This window comes from Crocodylus siamensis, chromosome 15 (genome assembly GCF_052110815.1).
Source record: "Crocodylus siamensis isolate JL-2025a chromosome 15, ASM5211081v1, whole genome shotgun sequence".
Classification (NCBI taxonomy): domain Eukaryota; kingdom Metazoa; phylum Chordata; order Crocodylia; family Crocodylidae; genus Crocodylus; species Crocodylus siamensis.
This window is the reverse complement of record NC_143409.1, coordinates 38,596,553-38,616,652: the sequence shown is the minus strand read 5'-3', so window position 1 is coordinate 38,616,652 and position 20,100 is coordinate 38,596,553. Positions and strand designations below refer to the sequence as shown.

Genomic DNA, 20,100 nt, shown 5'->3' with positions numbered 1-20,100 from the left:
GGCAATCCAAAGCTCTCTTTCCTTGCATTTAGTTTCAGGTTATCTGAACACCCAACATGACTTATGGAGGCAAAAGCAGAAAAGGTACCTTGAAGTTACTCTATCAATAGTAGAGTGGGTACATCTGCACATGCAATTAATTTGAAGCAATAAGCTACTTGTGCTCAAACTGCTCCAGAAACTACTTCTAGTTTCTACTACACAAACTACTGTCCCCCATACTATCTTACAGCACAGTTAGTTCACTGTCACCTGAGACCATCACATGTATATATGGTGATGCTTTGCTCTGAAGCCAGTTAGTCTACTTCTCAGTAAAGCGTGTATGGACACAGCCAGTGCGACCTAAAATCCAGCCAAGTCCTTAATAAAGTAGTCTACCTAAAAATAGTCCTCAAGGCCTTCAAATACTCTTATACCATCAGATTTTAGGGTAACCTTTTAAAACAAGTCTCTCTCTCTACAACTAGGCTTACCCTAATCTGAAAATTCAGATCAGTTCATAAGAAAGACTTATTTTTTATGTCAAATACTAAAGGAGAGCATGCAGTGAAGCAGCAGTCAACTGCAATAAATTCCATAGTGGACAGGAAAAAGTATAGCTATTAGCAATCTCAAAATCACCTGTGCATTTGCAGAGGGAAACTTCACTTGCTATTCACACAGAATTCAGCTTCTTTCCACTTAGTCATCTTATTGTTCTCTCTCCCTGCCCCCAACTTTTGAGTTGGGAGTTTAAATGTTTATTTTGGGGGAAGGGGAATGCTTAAACTTAAGTGTACTGCTGTGGTTTAAGATTAGGTATTCATTCATTTGCAGACCTTCAGTGCTTCTCTCTCACACACATTAAGTCTGCAGAGATCAATCCAAGAAAAAAAGCCACCACTTATTTTTAACACCACTTATTTTTAACAGCCCTGCAAGTCCTCCTAAGATGAAAGTGAGCTGTCAAGGAGCGCTGTCAAATAAGATCCTTTTTTAAACAATATTATTTAATTAAAATAAAGTAACTATATTAATTCAATATGACATCATAAGATTGCCTCCTGTGCCAGTACAACTAAAAATTTCACCCCTACAAGATGCATCAGTTGCATCCTTTTTGGATAACAAAAACTGGGCTCGGCACCTTTCAGCTGTCAAAACCATACTGTGGACTATGGTGTTTCTTGTATGTCAACAAGCATCTATTTTGCTGTATTAAAGCATGTCAGTTTTCTCCTCTCTCCTCACAGACTTGGTTTGAAAGAGTTACTACAAGCTATACAGAATATGAAGGTTTATTTCAAAAGAATACATTTGCAAGAATACACATAGATGCACTCAATGTAACAGTACCTTCTGCAAAAATAGGTTACATAATACCCAGAAATGCAACAAACGTTTCTCTAAGAATCAGAAAGCAGAGAGATTATAGCCCAAAACAACTTTCAAATGGAGGTTTAAGTGTATATTGTGAGAGTAGCTAACTTCAGAGCGTGACACCACAGAGCTAATGCCGGTAAATTAAACTGTTAGCACATAGCTGAAAACTATTCCTTTATCATTTTTTCTTATTTTTCTTTTTTCTTTACAGGGTTAACAAATATTTTGGTTCCAATTGTCTTGCACAGCTTTAGTGCTGCAGGGAAAATGCTTATCAAAGATCACAAAAAACTATCCAAAAGTACAACGCAACTATTAAAATGCCTCCAAAATGGAGAAGGTAATTCATGTTAAAATTAAAAAAAAAAAAAAATAATAATAATAATAATAAATCAGGATTTCCAGTCAAGATTTCTTGCTTGTTGCATCTAATCAGGTAGAGTTTACAAGAGATTTCAATAAGTTATCTTGAAACAAAGCAGCTGTGGATCTTAGAATCTTCGTGGAGGTCCACCCTTAAACGGTTTAAATCCTGAGCCACTTCCCCTCTGCATAGAATTGCCCGTAATCTGTACAACTCTATTAATTGGTGACGAGTTACTAGAAACAAAAAAGTTTTAAAACAAAATGTTAAAGGATGAAGGCAAGTGGGAACAATTTCAACAGTTACTTATCTTTGGTGTGTACTTAGAGCGCTACTGCTCATGTAACACAATTATTGACTGGGGAACTTCAGAAGAGGCTGGATAAAACATGAAAGTTTCCTGACAATGTTAAACATATTGCAGGACAATATAGCAATGAGGCCAAACATTGCTCCTGTTCAGTAATGGTTTTCAAGTATTAATATTATACTGTAATGTAACAGATCTAATTTTATTATAATGCCAGCTCAAATTAAGTTCAAGATGCAATCTGTAGTGCAAAAGCAATCCCTTCAAATTGATAAGTGACAGTGACCAATTTTCATGCAGAAGGATTACATTTGCAATGCAGAGCTCCAAGAGCTTAGTAGTGAACTGGGAAGAGGGGTTTCTGTACCTTGCATGTGGAGATATCATGCCGCCACCTCCACGTCCATCTCCCATTCGCCTTGCATCATGATAGCCACTTCCTTGAGAACTAGGTCCATGCCACTCTTTTCTTGGTCCAGCTTCCCGACTATGGCGTTCAACAACATGCCTGTCTTCATTATAATGCTATGAATATACAGACATTTTTCATCTGATCACATTAGCAAAAGCAAATTGTAATGAGTGGGTTGAAAGAAATCCCTTCCCGATTCCATACAAGTGCTGCATTAAACAACTTATACTCCATAAGGCAGCAGAAAGGGCTGAAAGGTCAAGTTGGCTTATATATTATTAAGCTTAATGGTATCTGAACTTGTGCTGCAAGAATTCTCTTGCTGAAATACTATTTCTAGACATTGGTTTTTCCATGAGATGTGTGTCTTAAGGTGTTGCAAACTCAGGTACAAAACGTGGGAGGCAGCAGGGTTCTAGAGAGACAGAACCCAAGTTTGTGGATTCCTAATTTCCCAGCTCTGCCACTGTCCTGCTAGTAACCCTGGGCAAAAAAAAATTCACACCATACCTATTTCTCCTGTTTGTAAAATGGGACCACCACCACTTTGAAAACCATTCCTATTGCATCTTTTATCCCTGCCTATTATATAAGGCTTTCTTCTGCAGACCAAGTAGTGGTCTTTTCTACAAACTGCAGTGACAGTTTTGTTAATACAAAGTTAGCAGTGTCAACCACAATAAGGTCAGCACTTTCCACGTGTAAAAGAATCTGAAGTCAGGACCGGTTACAAACACAAGCTATGCAACCAAGGCAGATTCTATTCAGGGGGCTACATCTATCATTTTGAAGTTACTCCAAGTATGTTAGATCCAAGGAAAGACATGGGTAGTTTCAGGACATTAAAATAGAGGAGTAATTGTTTCTTTTTGTATTATACAGTGTCATGCAATTCAACAGTTAACATGGCCATATGGTCAGCTCATTCACCAAAAGAATTTAAGTGGTATAATTAGACATTCTTAAAAATATACTTTTATAATATTATTAAAAAAAAATGTATAAAAATTAAGTTACGCACATATATACTTACTTGCCCTCCACCACCTCTTTCTCCCATTACTCCTCGTTCTCCCTCCCTACTTCCATAACCAGAAGCACTGCTACGGCTACCAGGAGGTGCACTTCTCACATGTCCGGACACATCCCTTCCAGATCTCTCTGGTCTGTCGCCCCTATAAAGAATTATGCTTAAAATCTTCAATTGTTTTAGACTTGTAGCTAGTAGTAGGCAAAAATTCCTCTCAGTTTTCATATTTTGGTTTCCTACTAATATATAAATAATTTTTTAAGAAGCACTTTAAAGGACCAAGTTGAATTGGAACACTTGCTCCTGCTTCATTAAGTTATGAAACTTGTCTGCTCAAAAGTACATGCAAAAGTTTGTTTTCAACCTACTTTTCCACATAAATATTGCTTACTACATGCTACTTGGTCCAAATTGATCACAGGGAATAATAAGCAATATAGACTAGTTAACAGTAAACAAGTTCTTCCAAAAAACTTACTGGAATTGAACTTTGCCATTTTCTAGTTTAAGGCAAGTTTTAAAGTTAGTGCTATACACTGGTTTTGCTGGAATCATTAAATATACAGCTCTGGTTTACTATCTAGAAGACTTACCTGGAATCCCGTTTGTCTGTGCTTAAGCCTCCCTCACTTTTCCAACTAGTTTGTCTAGGTGGATTTGAACCAGTCTCTCTTGGATGCCGGCCATGGGGTATTTCAGGCCTATCGTGAATTATTACTGTCCTTCTTTCATCTCTATCTCCTCGTACTTCTCGCCTGTCTGTATCTCGAAGTTCACTTCGGGGCTGTGGTGGTTCATTTCTTCTGGACTCACTAAAATTTTTAGGATACCTCTCAAAACCAGGCTCCTCTCTTCGTGCTGTTGGACGCGTCTTTTTTCCTTCACCTTGATTTACAAAGCGTTCACGCCTGTAGGAGATGAAGAGCAGAAGTAATTTGTTTAGCTTAGTCGTTTTTAACCTTGTCAGACTCCAGGCACTCTTTGGAAAACCAGCTCTTGGCTTACAGAAAACAAATAGAGCAGTTCTGAAAACTTAGGAAAAAAACCCTTCTGACCTGTAGTGATTTTTTTTTGATATTGTACATTCCTATTTGAAGTCTTTAAGTTTAATCTCAATAATCACAGGTGTCTGCACATCTGAAAACTGCCAATATTGGGCCACACCCCACAGAACTCTTAGAAGGATCAAGGCATGCAGGGTGCCATGGTACCATGGCTGAGCATCACTGGCATCATCCATTAACTTCTCATCCACCAATTTTTTTCATGCTACTATACAGGTAGATGAAGCGTTTCACCTATGTTTTAAAAATCATGTAAACAAACCTTCCCTCTTGAGTGTTATGTCCATAAATTTCTATTAGGCTTGTGCCAATAGGAAAGTATTCAATTTGGATTCGGAGGACAGCGATTTCATTTGGAGATTCAGATCACTATCCTGAATAGATCTGGCTGAAATTGCTTTGGAAGATTTGGCACCGATTCAGAGAAATTTGGATTGGCCAGGGAGAGACAGGGACAGCCGGGTGGCTGTAGATTCTCCTGTGGCTCCTCTGGCTGTGCCTGCCTCCTCCTGGGCAGGGGGAGCAGTGGGAAAAGCCCCCATGGCTGCCCTGCCCTGCCCAGCCCAGCCCCGGCACTTAAATTCCCAACACTCACCAGCTCTGGCAGTGGTGACTGGGGCCTTTGGACACTCGTGGCAGAGCACCCCCCGCCCCACAGCACAGGGATGGCCCCTACCCCATGGCACAGGTGCAGTGCAGCTCAGCAGGTCATCACCATCTGGGAGCTGGGGCTGAGCACTTCTGGGCTCTTCCTAACACGTGGAGCCGCCCCAGCTCCCAGAAAGTGCATGTCACCCTGCTGAGCCACACTGCACCCATGCCATGGGGCAGCTGCCGTGTGGTTGCCAGGCGGGGGCAATCCCCACTGGCCCGTGCAGTGCCAGGGTGGGGGGCGGGCTCTGCCCAGAGTGCTGAGTGGCCCCAACCAGAGCCAGTGAGCGTGGGGATTTCAAGTGCCAGGACTAGACTGGGGCTCGGCAGCCATAGGGGCTTCTCCCGCAACTCCTCTGGCCGTGCCTGAGAGCTATGTCCTGCTGCTTACTGCCAATCCGACGTGGGGGAAGGAGACAAGAGGGGTGTGGTACAGGCACGGCTTGCTCTGGGTGACAGCAGGGCATAGCCCCTGCTCCCAGCACTACTATGCCTGTATCAGTACTGGGAGCAGGGGCTCTGCCCTGCCACTGCTTGCCAGCTGGCATGGAATATAGGTGCTGGGAGCCCAGCTGCTGCTTGCCCCCTTCTGCCCAAAGTGAGCCGCACCTGCATCCAACAAGGGGGGTGGGGTGGGGCAACCAGCACCAGGGCAGAGCCGCCGCTCCCAGCACTGCCATGCCCATATCCCATATCCCTCCCGGAGTAATGTGCCCACCTGTCCTGGCTGGGCAGCTTGTTCCAATCCCAGCTCCAATCCCTCCCTCCCCCAACCGCAACAAACTTACCAGGTAAAGGCACCTGTGTCAGCTGCCTGATTTATCTATGGCTGAATCTTGAAATCGATTTGGATGCTTCAGATCAATCTGATTTAGATTTGGAGATCTTGTCCCCAAATGAGGCCAAATCTCCTCCAAATCAAATCAGCTACCAAAACTTTGCACAGGCCTGACTTCTGTGGCAATGCTGAAGTATAAAAATCACCTCTTCACCTGGGTAAATTATTAAATATGTCCAAGTTGTGCTGTCACCATAATTTGAGCATTTACATTTAAACTAACTGGACAGGTATTGTAGGATGAAGCATATAGAAGACTGTAGGCCACAATGCCAAAATGAGCACACCAAGAAATTGCTTTTTTGTATTAAGAAATAGGCTGGGCATACAAGAGTTTAAGAAAAGTATTCAAAAGAAAAATTTGAATCACTATTAGCTTGAAGAAAAAGCTGAGGTAACATTTACAAATACTGCATTCACTTTCTTTTTTTTCCTTTTTTTTTTTTTTTTTTTTTGGAGGCAGAAGTGATCATCAAGTTCCTTTTTAAAGCATTTGCCCCACTTCCAAAGATTCAAGTCTTAAAAACATGATTCTGAGCCTCAACAGAGTCTTCAGTGGGCATGTCTACGTGTTCACTGATGCACTTTTGTTAGTATGCATTAAAATTTAGTACCTCCAATGCAAGGGCAATTTTATATGTTCTCTGGGAGTGGAGGGGGTACTTTAGAGTCATTCCAAGAGCCACTCTAATATTTTTAAACACTCTGTGAAATGTCTGTCAAATCTCATGCTTGGTAGTTACTATCTGGAAACATACCTTTCAAAAGATGATGAGGGGACCGATGAACTTTCTGGATATCGCCCCCTTTCTCTGTGGTCATAGTCATTAAATCTATTCTGCTGGCGACTGTAGTCTGAACTATGGCTAAAGCGTGCATCTGTATCCAGGGCCATCTTTTTAGTTTCGTTCCAGTATGGATCATCCCGCCTTTAAAAGGAACATACATTATATACAGTAAATTTTCAAAAAAATTTGTATTGTGGCCTTTGCTGTAATACAGAGAAAACAAGCTGTCAAAATCAAGACTTTCATCTAGGCAGTCCGAGAAAACTGACTCCTGCAATGCATTCAGAAAGTAGTATGTATATACAAAGCCTATTATCCAAATGACCTTAAAAAGGTGCAGTGAAATGAGTCTAAATTAGATGACACTAGTTTCCATTTTACCTCAGACAGCAATAGGAATACTTCTGTCTCTCATCTCCAAGATGAAACACCCATACCAATGCTCCAAACCAAATGCCAACAATCTGCCTATATCACCAATAAGATTTCAAAAGACCTAACAACCCCTCTACCCCCACAAATACTGTCTTCAGGACAACGCTACAGGAATTAAACATACCTACGTATGCTTGATGGGCAAGAAAAGCATATAGAATGTCCTGCTTATCAGACATTTAAATATGAGAGTATCTGATTTTGTCCATCTATCTTCACCTTTAAGTTGAGGTTTTGTTGTAATGTAACTTTTAAAATTAACGTCTGAAATCTTATTGGTCTATGAAGTAAGTGCAAACACTTGACAGGCAAGTCAGTGTGGCAGTCATAACCATCCTGGAAAGCGCACAGGTCCTTAGCCTTTACTGAAAATATTACACAGTATTAGTTACTGTTTCAGTTCTATTCTTGATGGGCAATAGAAAAGCTAGTTCCAGTCTCGGGGGTCAAGCAACTGATAGGAAAGAACTTCAGTAACTGACATATCTACTTCTGCCCAGCAATCTAGACACTAAAGCCTCACTGCTTTACCAATTCACTAGGCCATCCATCTTCCAGGAACTGCTAATTAAACAGACATCAAGAGATGGCAACTAGAGTGTCCAGTCATTTAAGTCAGAACAGTTAAGTTTCAGTGAACATATATATGCAGCTATGCTTTCACTGGAACTTGAGGATTTAAAAATCAAAAACCTATTTCCCTTCACAATATAGGAAGACAACCTTGCAGTTTGTTAACATAGATTTCAGGAAATATTAAAATTACTGTCCATAACAAGTACATAAATACTTGTTAATGCATTATGTTGGCAAGTGTTCAGTGGCAGCTGAGAAAGAACTCCCCCATCCTGTTCTTTAAACAAACTACTTTAAAGTCTGAGCACATTTAATGATAAAAAATAGATGGTCTGGTACTAGGATGAAGACCTATAGAACACCCAACTTAAAAGCTAGACTACCTGTGGTCTACATCCCGTGGACGTTTCAAAGAATTTCTTTTTTCCTGTTCGTAACGAAGCTGCTGCTGCTGCCGACGCAGTTCCTCTCGTTCACGAGCGATACGCTCCGCTTCTTTGCGACGTTCCTACCAGAGAAGAAACAAACAATGAGACCATTACCTTTGTGCTAAAGGCAGGCAGATGTCAGTTGTCAGGGATACAGAATTAATCCACTTCCACTCACAGTCTCATATTCAGTTTCTGTATTAATACTGGGGACATCTGCTCTACATAGCAGAGCTGTATTAAGCAGAGTTTGAAGCAACTCGCTGTTTGAGAGCAACTAAGACTACAAACAGATTTCTACTTTATGCTCTTTAAAAAAATGCTACCACAAAACAAGAACAACTTGGGTTTGGTTTACCACCTCATTAGCAGAGACTAGTCACCACAAAAGTTTTACATGCTTCTAAAATTTGTGTTGCCCCCAATATGACATTGTGTTTTGTATACATACGCCATAGTCTGGAGGAAGGGGGAAAAACCCCACTCTGTGTAAACCACTGAACAGGGAGAGGGTCACCTCACCGCTGCTAAACCATTTGCAATGTTGAGCGCTGATCCATTAAAATTTTCAGCGTTACATTTTGGCCTGCAAACTTGGTTAGCTAAATTTGTTTTTACTCTGTTTGATTCTTTCATCTTAAAAGGTGGAAGGGATTAAATCCAGTACCATACCCTGATATGATGTTACAATTGTGCACACTGGACTGTACCTGTTCAATACGAATGCGTTCTCTTTCCAAGCGCTCTCGTTCCATTCTCTCCCTCTCCAGTTTTTGCCTTTCTATTTCCAGTCGTTCCCTTTCCCTCTGTAAGCGCTCACGTTCTTCCCGTTCACGTATGATTCGAATACGTTCCCTCTCCCTACGTTCTCTCTCAGCAATTTCTCTTCGCCTAGAAGTGTTATTTAAAGGTTACAGCACAAAAGTCATCCATTTCTGGCTGCATTCCCCAGCAAATATTGCCAGAGATATTCAAAGACAAAGATACTGGTAAATACCTTTAGTTTATTTGCAAGAAAAAACATTCTCCTAGGCCTCAGTTTACTTGGATCAAGCACACTGACTTTGCTACACCAACTGGTGCCAACTCCAGCAGGGTAACAGCCAACAAGGAAAGTCAGCAATTGCTTCCCTGAAGAAAGACAGTTCTAATTTTTCAACAGCTGGCTGTAGACTAACTACAATTCTTGCCTGCGATAGACAAGACACTCCCCAACCCAGGGGTTCCCAAACTGTGGGCTACAACCTCAAATGGGGTTGTAGAAACAGAGGATGGGGTTGCAAGAAATAGTCACTTTAATTCCAGGGGTGGGCAAAATATGGTCTGCAGGCCAGATCTGGCCCACAAGGCAATTTCATCCAGCCCAAAGGCACCCACCAACTAATTGTACCCTGCCCAGTCTGCACACCTTGCTCCCACCTCATGGGCGGAAGGGCCCAGCCCAGGCAGCATGCAGCTCCCAGGCAGGGTGGCTGCTGATAATGCTGCAACTACTGCTGGCGGACCTGCTTGGCTTCTCTGGTGTCCCATTCACTCCAGGCACTAGGTAGGGAAGTGGTGGGGGCAGGCAGAGGAGCTGCAGCTGGGCAGGGACAGCACACAGGGAGACCAAACCGGGGGGGGGGGGGAGGGGCAGGGAGCAGAGCTCAGGTGCACAGTGTGATCTACATCCCCCACATGCCCCCACCACTGGCAGCATCAGGAGCTTGGGGTGCTCGTGGCCTGCGCAGGTGCTGCTGCCTGATGGCATGTGGCTCCAGCCAGCACTGCACATGGTGGCAAGAAGCACAGCCAAGCCAGCCTGCTTCCAATGTGTGTGACTCCACATGGCACATGTGCAGCTCCCAGCACTCAAGTATCCACGGGGGGGAGCCCCGTGCAATGGAGCCACCTGCCTTCCCTGCCCTCTGCCAGGCAGGTCCTGGGACTCCGCTAGGAGTGGAGGGGATCCCTGCCCTTGCTTCTTGCTTCCCAGTGGAATCCCAGACTTGCAGGGCAGGGGGTGGGGAAGGCAGCTGGCTCCATTCCACTGGGCTTCCTCCTGGTGATGTGCAAGTGCCAGGAGCCGCACATGCACCATGTGGAGCCCTGTGCAATAGGGGCACACCAGCTTGGTTGTGCTCCTTGTTTCTACCTGCAGCGCTGGCTGGAACTGCGTGCTGCAGGGTGGTAGTACCTGCACAGGTCATGAGCACCTCGAGCACCCGCTGTCAGCGGTGGGGACTGTGCACCAGGGGATGGGAAGGATCCCACCCCCTGCAAACCCACCCCCTACCCTCACAGCCCCCCCTTTCCTCCCCCCCCACACACACACAGCCCCAAGATACCCTATTGCCCCATGCCACCATGACTGCAAAGCAGCAACAGCGGCATGGAAATGTGCCCCACACTGCTGCCAGGCAGACAGGGGGCACCTCACCTTAGTGATCATTGTATTATGGTGCTCCCTTCTGTGCCAGGTCCTGCCCACTGGGCTACAAAGCTCTAGACGGGAGCGTAGCAGGGCTGGGAGCCCTGACCCTGCATCCTCCCTGCCCTCTAAAGGCTCTATTCCAGCCATGGTGCCCAATGGGGACTTGGGGGGCACCTGGGCTCCATGCTCTGATCCAGCTGCAGCAGCTGCTACCTCCCACAGGCAGCAGCCAGGGCTCAGGCACTACTGGGGGAGTGGGAGGCACCATACAGAGGAAGTGGGAACATAACTAGCATCATGCTGAGGAAATTTGGGAAGCACTGACCTAACCACTTTGTCACCACTATAATGGAGCTGCAGCTATGGATACACAGGAGCCTACTATAGTAGATCTACATCTGTTGTTAGATATTCCTCATACTTGGGAAACGCTATCACCTAATGTATTTCTTCATTTTCTGGGATCAAGCCATGCAAAGACATTATACCCTGTTCTGCTGTGAAGAAATCAAGAACGAAGATAGAACTGAGTACAAGCAGCAAAAGAAAGATTATTTTCTTCCACTATCATAAACTGACAGTGAAATGCTTCTGACTTTACAAAATAGGTTCTCTTAACTTAAAGGTGATTAGGAGCAGTCAGCATGGGTTCACCAGTGGCAGGTCATGTCTGACCAACCCGACTGCCTTCTAGGATGAGGTGACTGGTTCTTTGGATGTGGGCAAAGCAGCAGTTGTGGTGTACCTTGGCTTTAGCAAGGCTTTTGATATGATCTCCCACAGGCAAGCTAAGGAAGCACTCTCACAGGGAAGCTAAGGAAGTATGGGATGGATGAATGGACTGTAAGGTGGATAGAAGACTGGCTAGAGCATCGAGCTCAGAAAGTAGTAATCAATGGCTTGATGTCTAGTTGGCAGCCAGTTTTGTTCAATATCTTCACCAATGGACTTGGAAGATAGCATAGAGCACACCCTCAGCAAGTCTGCAGACCAAGCTTGAGGGGGGGGGTAGTAGACATGCACTGGAGGGTAGGGCTAGGATTCAGAATGACTTGGACAATTGGAGGATTGGGTGAAAAGTCTCATGAAGTTCAGCAAGGACAAGTGCAAAGTCCTGCACTTAAGAGGGGACAAATCCCATGCACTGGTACAGGCTGGGGCCCGAGTGGCTGGGCAGCAGCACTGTGGAAAAGGACCTGGGAGTTACAGTGAACAATAAGCTGAATATGAACTAGTAGTGTGGTCTTGTTGCCAAGAAGGCTAATGGCATACTGGACTGGATTGGTAGGTGTGTTCCCAGTAGGTCAAGGGAAGTGATTATTTCCCTCTATTCAGCACTGGTGAGCCACATCTGGAGTACTGTGTTCAGTTTTGGGCCCCCCACTACAGAAAGAAAGAGGACAAATTGAAGAAAGGCCAGCAGAGGGCAATGAAAATGGCAAGGGGGCTGGGACACATGACTTCTGAGGAAAGACTGAGGGAACTGGGCTTATTTAGTCTAGAGAAGAGAAGACTGAGATTTAATAGCAGCCTTCAACTACCTGAAGGGTGTTCCAAAGAAGATGGAGCTAGACTGTTCTCAGTGGTGGCAGATGACAGAACAAGGAACAACAGTTTTAAAAAAGGTGCAGCAAGGGAAGTTTAGGTTAGATATTAGGAAGAATATGGAAGTTTTTGGAACCAAATTTGGACTCCACTTACACTGACAACACTTTAGGCCAAATGACATCTTGGAACTCGATTCTTAAGGAAAAAGTGATCTGATGAGCCATGATCAGATTTTCTAACAGTAGCAAACATTTGCTCAGTTAAGGCTTAACAATCTTAAAATTTTTAAACCACTACCTCCGGAGCTCAACTGCTCGTCGTATTCGTTCCAATCGAACCATATGTTCTCGCATTCTTTGTTCCTTCATTTTCTCGAAAGGCAAGATATCTTTTCTTGCTCTGTACTCTCTGAACTTCATTTTATCTTGAATGATACGCTCTTTGTTTCTTAATATCTGTGCCTGTAGACAGAGATCGCAGCAGTTATTATTTCAGAAGTTATATGCGTCTAGTAACACTTCATAATATCACAGCTTCAAACTACTCAGCTTTGGCAATATTTCAGATTATGCTGAGTGTAATGTTACTTGCTCACTGATGGGAGATTAGGTAAATTGAGGACAATGTAAAGTCTGACCATGACAGCACAGCACACTTTGCAGAAGCTTACTTTGTCAAATCTTCCCCTTCTCACTGTCCTTGTGTGACCTTGGTCTCCTTTTGTTTGGTCTATAACAACCATCTGACCCGAACTTTTTCCACCTAAGGGGAGAAAATGCACACAACCAACCAGAGTTTCAACAAGCAAAGTACAAGTTAAACTGCGGAGTAACAATTTACAACTGAACATAAGAACCACAAAACAAGATAAAATTGTAAAATCTGATATGAACCATTTGCTACTGAAATACAAGATATTAAACCTTGAATTGAACAGATAATCCACATATATGAATGATAACATTCCCATCCTCTCAAAGAAAGTAATATTAAAAAGATATTCTAGTAGTTAGTTTAAAAGCTCTAATAGAGAACCTTATTTGAGCATGAAAGGCAGAAAAACTTTTTAGGTTTCTCTGCAGAAGCATTATTTGCTGCTACAAAACCAAGAAAGATTCAGTAAGAAAAAGCAACATAGCATACTTATTCGCTTCTTTTCTTCATTTTTTTTAGTGGATTCTTGATTAGGGCCACTTGATCCATTATCACTCTTCTCATCTTTACCTTCGTTTTTTTTGGCTTCTTTGTTTTCTTTTTTCTCCGATTTGTCAGATTTCTTTTCCTCCTTTTTGGTCGAAGGAGTTCTTGTTAGAACAACAAGAAAAGCCAGTGAGAAAACTTTGGATTATATGGCTTCAGAATACACTTTGATGACCCCTCAAACCCAAAGTAAAGCAAGATCTTACTTGTTAGTTTTGTCACTTGAGGCAGTCTTCTTATCCCCTACATTTCTACCAGAACCAGATTTCTCATCACTTTCTTTCTTCAGCTCCTTCTTGGAAGGATCACCTTTTACCTATATATAAGAAAGGTATGCGTGTGTATATACACAAGTAAATGATCCCAAAATACTCCTATTCCAAGAGTATATATTAAAAACTTACTTTCTCAACTGAAATTTGTTGTCCGTGAAGTTCTGTGCGATGAAGGTGTGCAATACACCTAGCCACTTCAGTACTAGAAGACATGGTTACGATACCATAACATTTTGCTCCAGGACTTCGTGCATTTGTGACCACCTTTGCACTAAGCACCTAAATAGACAGAAGTTTGACAAAAAAAGGAGGGAGAGGGAGAGCTGAATGTTTTTAATGAAATTGGTCAAATGGGCTTATCATCTCTACTCTTGGGGAAACTGAAGCACTGAAAAAGTTACCAGCTCCCAGATCACACAAGGTATTTCTGGTGAAACCAGATGTGATACAAATTTAACAACTCTTCAAAATACAGAGCCCATGAAATAAAAGATTGAAAGCTAGGACCATTCAATTTAGATGGAGTCTGTTGTGTGGAGGCAAGTTAACAACAATCAACACATGCTGTCAAATACCACTTACATTTTCAAGTTATTTGGCTCCACTGATCAGTTCTAAACATGACCCTGGAACCCAGAAGGTTTAACACCACCGATTCCACTCATCCTCTTTCATAATGCTGCCAATTTGAGTTGCCAACAACTGAAGATCCCAAATCTGGCAGCAGGCAAAAGATAAGCCCTGCTATAAGCCATAACTGACCCCCACACAAACAGAGATGGGAACCTCTTCAAGAGTCAGTTAACATCAAGCAGAGAGTGCCTTTATAGAGAAACAGCCATTAAGTAAGGTACCACTCCCTGCTTCAGGAAGTCCAACTTGCAATGAAGTACTGAGGTATGTTTCCTTGATTTGGTGTATACTGATGCAGCAGTCAGAAACTTCTGCAACAGGTGCAGTAAATGAAGGTTTTCAACTAATATACAAAAGTATTCATTAGGGTATCCTCCTGTCCCATTTGAGATGTCAATTTACAACACTCATTTCCAGTTTAGACTGTAAATGAATCCCAACCTCCTGCACTCCCCACAAAAGCATGTAAATAGGGGATAGAACCTGAAGTTTTAACATCTGTATCTAAACACAAACACTTTGGAACTTTAACATCTGAAAAAATATGGGAAGCATAGGATTGCAGGTTAAACACATCAGCTAGGTGTTTGTTACAATAAATCCAGTATTTCTAAATTACTTCCCTGCCCAAACAACTAGACCCCCACATAAAGTAGTGGAAAATATGGAAGAGTTTTGATGAAGCTGGGCTGTAAGAAAAGACACTGTAGTTTAGGTACTGATCCAGTCCCATGTGTGTTACTACCTCCTTGATATTTTACATCAGGTGCTCCAGTAAGGAAATATTTCCTCACCACCATAATGCTACTGTATGGATTGGGAAGAAGGGGGCAGGCACAACCATCATGATTGAAACTCTTAATTATTAACTTGATTACATCATGCGCAAGTCATCTTAGCTCTTATACTGCTTAAGATAGTTATCCTAACCAAAATTTGTAATGTTAAAAAAGTTGTTGCTTCAAGTTTTTCAGTGCAAGTAATACCTTTCCATATTTGCCAAAGAGATTTTTCAAGTCAGCAGCTTTTGTGTTAGAGGAGAGACCACTAACCCACAGGTTTCTAGTTGAGCTTCCACTGCTACCGCTCACACTGCTTGCACTTCCTGAAACAAGGTGTCATAAGAGTGCAGTTACTGAAGATGTGGTCAACCATTACCACAAACATGCAACAATTCAGACTTTAAATTATTTAATGACCTCCCTGCCTTAATCTGACCTGTTGTATAAAATACATACCATAACATTTCATCCAGGTATTAGGCTTAATATAGGGGTAACTTTTACCTGAAAGGCAGAAAAATGAGAATCCAATAATCCCTGCCCAAAATGTTAAAAATGCATTTCTAATGTGAATGTGTTGCTTCAGCCTTGGCCATTGCCTTTTGTTATATCTCCCTCTGATAGATCAAAAAGCACCCCAAATACCTACTATTTTCTTCCCACTGAGGCATTCTTACAACAACAACAACAACAACAACAACAACAACAACAAAACTGCCTCTTAGTCTTTACCTGGCTACTCTTACTTTCCCCTCCCCTCTTGGTACATTAATTTTGTGAGAGCCTTGCACTCTGGGCTCACAAAACTATGCAAAGAAACAATTGTTCCCAGAATCTCTCAGAGTTGTCCTTTTCTTGGACTAATAATCCAAAATCCATCTCCTTAAATACAGCCAAATTCAAAATGCAGTTCTGTTGCCTGCCTGCATGCCTATAAATAGGCTGCAACTTTCAAACACAATTATAAGTTCTTGACATGACATCTTATAAAAGAAGGCTGCATTAATAAAAATAGTTTTATCCCCAACTGAAAACAGGACAGAATAACAGCAAGATAGAAAGTTTGTCCTCAACCTTGACTTGTAACCCTTGCTTGCTCTTTTTCTAAAAAACATCCTCTTCCCCTCCCTTAAGTATCACAGTCAAACCAACTCATCTGTAATTCCCCAAATCCTCCTCCTCCTTGTTTTTCAGGACAGCACTATATTTGCCCTTTTCCAATTATCCAGGACCTCAGCCTCCAGAAGTTCTCAAATTCAATAGCCACCGAACTTCAGCATTCTCCATATCATCTATAACTAGATTGTTTTCTTCAATCTGTGAAGGATCTACGGTTTCTTTGGTCTTCTTCTCGACATACTTGTTGTATCCCTTTTTATTACTTTATGTCCCCTGCTAGTTGCATCTTGTGCCCTGGCCTAACTTTGTTATATATGGAATAATACATTACAGGAGCAGCCAACCAGCGGCACAAGTGCTTCAGTCAGCCACTTACTATGTCATGTGGCAGTTTGAGAAGGAGCAAAAAAAAACAAAGCAGAAGGTTGGGTAGATGGTGCAGGGAAGGAAACAAGTAACATGGCAGCAGATTGGGCAAGGGAAGGGGATCAGAGTGGCAGTCAGGGAGTGTGCAGGGCTAATTTCCAGCTTGACTGCCAGAAAGGTTGGCCCCCAGTGATATTATAAATTACATATTAAGTATTATATTGCATAAGGAATGTGTACAGCACTTTTTACATTATGCTGGAATTTTAGCACTAACTCTACAAAATTATTTTAGAACGTGAGCCCAAGATGACATAGACAAAATGGACTTACTGCATCCTAGTCATATGATTTTTTTTTTTTTTTTTTAAATTTACGCATGTATGGGACAGGCTACTGATAGGTGGTGAAATCCATCCTTGGGAAGTTTCTAAAGCAGCCTGGAGAAATACTTGGTTTAGTCGGGGATGATCTTGCCTTGAGCAGGAAGTTAGACTAGATAACTTCCCAAGGTTTCTTCCAACTCTACTTTTCTAACCATGAACATACAGATATAATATTATAAGAAAGCAATAAGTTTATGTTCAAAGATGCTTTTCTCCATTACAAAACTATCCACGCATGTTAGTTTTCTAAAGAATTTGGGGAGAACAGTAGTGAAAAAGGGTTAGAGTATCATGAATATTTAGAATAAAAGCTCTTCAGGTTAGAGAAACTGGTTCAGTTGGTTGTTATAGTAGGCTCACCTGCTGCACTTTATTAGAAAAATATTTCTTATAACAGAAATAGTAATAGCCAACATTTTCTAGGGTATACCAATACTCAAGAACTTAGATTCTGCTAAACTTACAACAAGCAAATACTTATACTATTTCCACTGGCATACTTATTTGAAAAGTTATTTAAAAAAAGAGGATGTAAATATCATGAAAGTTTCTAACCCAAGTACTTAAAGGCTTTTTTCCTCAATTTATATAAATGCATAAAGGCAAGTTTCTGAACTCAGAAGTGTACATTTTAAAAACAATTCAAAAAAATTAAGCCACCAGAATCTGACATAATTTCCAATATTTTTTATAAAAGCATGAAGTAGGCAGATGCCTTCTAAGAATTCACTCAGGACAGTGGCTCTCAATCTTTCTCCACACAGTCTAAAGGCACTGAGAAAATGCCAGCTCTTAGTTTGCATTTGTTTATTTGTTTTTTGTTTGTAGAAAAAGTTATTTTGTTGTGAAGAATTCATACCTTCTCAGGTCAGAATCTCTAGGCTTAAATCTTATAAATAATGTTTGTACACTTAGTGCTAAAATTGAGTGGTACCCCACAACACCCTTGAAAGGATCTCTAGGTACCCTAGTTGAGAATTACTGGTTTAGGACTGACTAACTCTTGACCTGTAAAGAGCCTGGAGACGGAAAAAAAAAACCAAAAAAAACCAAACCACCATCATATAAGGACCAGTTTATCCTTACTATTAGTGACTTTGACCAAATTAAATTAGTTATTTAAGCTGTTACTTCATGGAGATGTTCTCTGCTAAAATTACCATTTGGTCACCTCAAACTAAATTCCAATTATTGTTCAGCAAGAGGGACTAAACAGCATTTTACGTACCAAAATGACCACCCTTGAAAAATTAAGGACGTTACCTTTATCATCCTTGGATGTTGTCTTGCTTTCTTTACTTTCCTTAGCAGAGCTAGAGAGGTAAATCATCAAAAGAAAATTGAAAATATAGCATTTGGTAAAACACTGCATTTTATACTATTACTAATAGACAAATTAACATTTCAAAAGAGGGCTGGACTGGGTTTGAACAAGTGATTCCCTTATGGATTCTTGCACTGATTTTCCCCAAGATGCCTGAAGATCTAGATTTTCTGACAATTCTATTCAGAGGACATATGGCAATCTTCTCCAGATTTCAGGACGGGGACTTGACTTCATTTTGTGTTCTTAGAACCGATAGCTGTTCATTACCATCATCACAAGGACATTAAAAAAAACAAAAATAAAAAAAAACAACTTTTCAATTTGAAAAATAAATAAACGCCGACAATTCGACAACGCAATCAGTAGGACATAGCGTCTATACGAAGATCTTGAATTTTAAAAAGTAACTTATGGCGGTCAAAAAAAAAAAAAAATCTATAGGCAGGAGCATAAGGTACTAATTATAAGATTCTTGCAGCTACCCCCTTAATGTAGAGTGATCTTATTGAATGCTGGTACTCAGTATCGTAAAGAACTGACATAGAAAAACAAACCTCTTTGCTTGACCAGAGGCCCCAGTAGACGAGGGACCTTTCTTCACTGTATCCTTTTCTTTGTCTCCAGATTCTGCTTTCTTCGAACCTTCTCTGGCTTCCTTCTTGACAGGATCACCCTTCACGCAGTCTTCCTTCTTACCATCTTTATGGTTCTCAGTCATCTCATAGTCCTTGCTTTCCTTCTCCAGGCTCTGTGAAGTGATGTCCTGCCCATCTTTTGGCTTACTTGCTTCAGAATCTGTAATTTTCACATTTTTACCTGTTTCTAGGAGGTCATCACCATCAAAATCCAGAGTGATGGCATCTTCAGCCTGGATTGTAACCGATATGTTATCATCCTCAGCTTCTTTCACAGACGTGTTAGCTTCCATCTCTTCATGAGCCGTGTGATCAGCCTCAGCTAGGCTTTCTTCTGAAGGAAGAGGTTTAGATACTTCTTGTGTACCATCACCAGAACCTGCTTTATCTAAGAGGATTTAACAGGAATAAATATGGCAAAACAAGAAGTTTAAACAATTTCATATGCATAAGCTAGAATAGGACCTAGAAAATACAAAGCCAGTTATTAGCACTGATGGAAGGTTAGAAAAAACACATGGTGTATTAACATTTATATATATCCTTTACCCGGGATCACTTATTCTTCATGGCAAAATACAGTTTCTAGAGACAAATACCAACAAACACTAGGAGTCAAAGTGGTTCCTTCCTGGAGATACCAATCTTCATAGAAAGTATCCTTTTTCCAACTTAGAAGCTGTGCCATAGAAGACAGACTTCTTTCAGATGATGCAGATCCTTGTAGTTTGACTAAATCAATCTTTGAAAATTCCTGGTTGCAAGTCTTCTAGCCTTCCCAAATCCTGGAGAATTACACAGTCTTGGAGAAGGTAAATTAGGCTTCAGTGTAATTTCATTGCAGTCCTTCGGTCTTCCTTTCTATGTAATTGCTTGGCTGTCAAGATAGGTGTCCAAGTCTGCTGCAGAAACTGAAGCATGAACATGAAACGAGAGTTCGTAGCAAAACTGCTCTCGGTCTTCATCCATTTTGTAGATGTTTCCATATTCATTCCCAGTCCCAGAGTTCTTATGTCCAGTGATCTTGCATTCACATGGAACAGATGAGTCAGCTATCAGGCCCTTTGCAATCAAGGAGTTTGTAGTTTTATCCCGTAATTTCAATACTGTATTTATTTCCTCTTGTGTAAAGTGACTTTGCTCCATGTTCTTTCT

At 41.5% G+C, this 20,100-nt stretch overlaps 1 protein-coding gene across 4 annotated transcripts in view; it reads right to left on the bottom strand.

Moving 5' to 3' along the window:
- Nucleotides 1–1,264: 1,264 nt before the first annotated feature.
- Nucleotides 1,265–20,100, bottom strand: part of SLTM (SAFB like transcription modulator) — a 30,370-nt gene continuing 11,534 nt past the window's right edge. For 2 of the 4 annotated variants that reach the window (XM_090029296.1, XM_090029300.1), the window contains 15 exons: nucleotides 18,865–19,333; nucleotides 18,247–18,296; nucleotides 15,317–15,435; nucleotides 13,827–13,976; nucleotides 13,629–13,738; nucleotides 13,366–13,526; nucleotides 12,893–12,984; nucleotides 12,520–12,683; nucleotides 8,972–9,152; nucleotides 8,217–8,341; nucleotides 6,793–6,963; nucleotides 4,075–4,389; nucleotides 3,473–3,626; nucleotides 2,407–2,564; nucleotides 1,265–1,965 (listed from right to left, as the gene is read on the bottom strand). In XM_090029296.1, coding sequence (XP_089885422.1) covers nucleotides 1,857–1,965; nucleotides 2,407–2,564; nucleotides 3,473–3,626; nucleotides 4,075–4,389; nucleotides 6,793–6,963; nucleotides 8,217–8,341; nucleotides 8,972–9,152; nucleotides 12,520–12,683; nucleotides 12,893–12,984; nucleotides 13,366–13,526; nucleotides 13,629–13,738; nucleotides 13,827–13,976; nucleotides 15,317–15,435; nucleotides 18,247–18,296; nucleotides 18,865–19,333 — 2,528 coding nt within the window. In that variant the 3' untranslated portion in view covers nucleotides 1,265–1,856. The remainder of the gene's footprint in view (nucleotides 1,966–2,406; nucleotides 2,565–3,472; nucleotides 3,627–4,074; nucleotides 4,390–6,792; nucleotides 6,964–8,216; nucleotides 8,342–8,971; nucleotides 9,153–12,519; nucleotides 12,684–12,892; nucleotides 12,985–13,365; nucleotides 13,527–13,628; nucleotides 13,739–13,826; nucleotides 13,977–15,316; nucleotides 15,436–18,246; nucleotides 18,297–18,864; nucleotides 19,334–20,100) is intronic. The other 2 variants (XM_090029298.1, XM_090029299.1) reach the window with 2 other exon arrangements.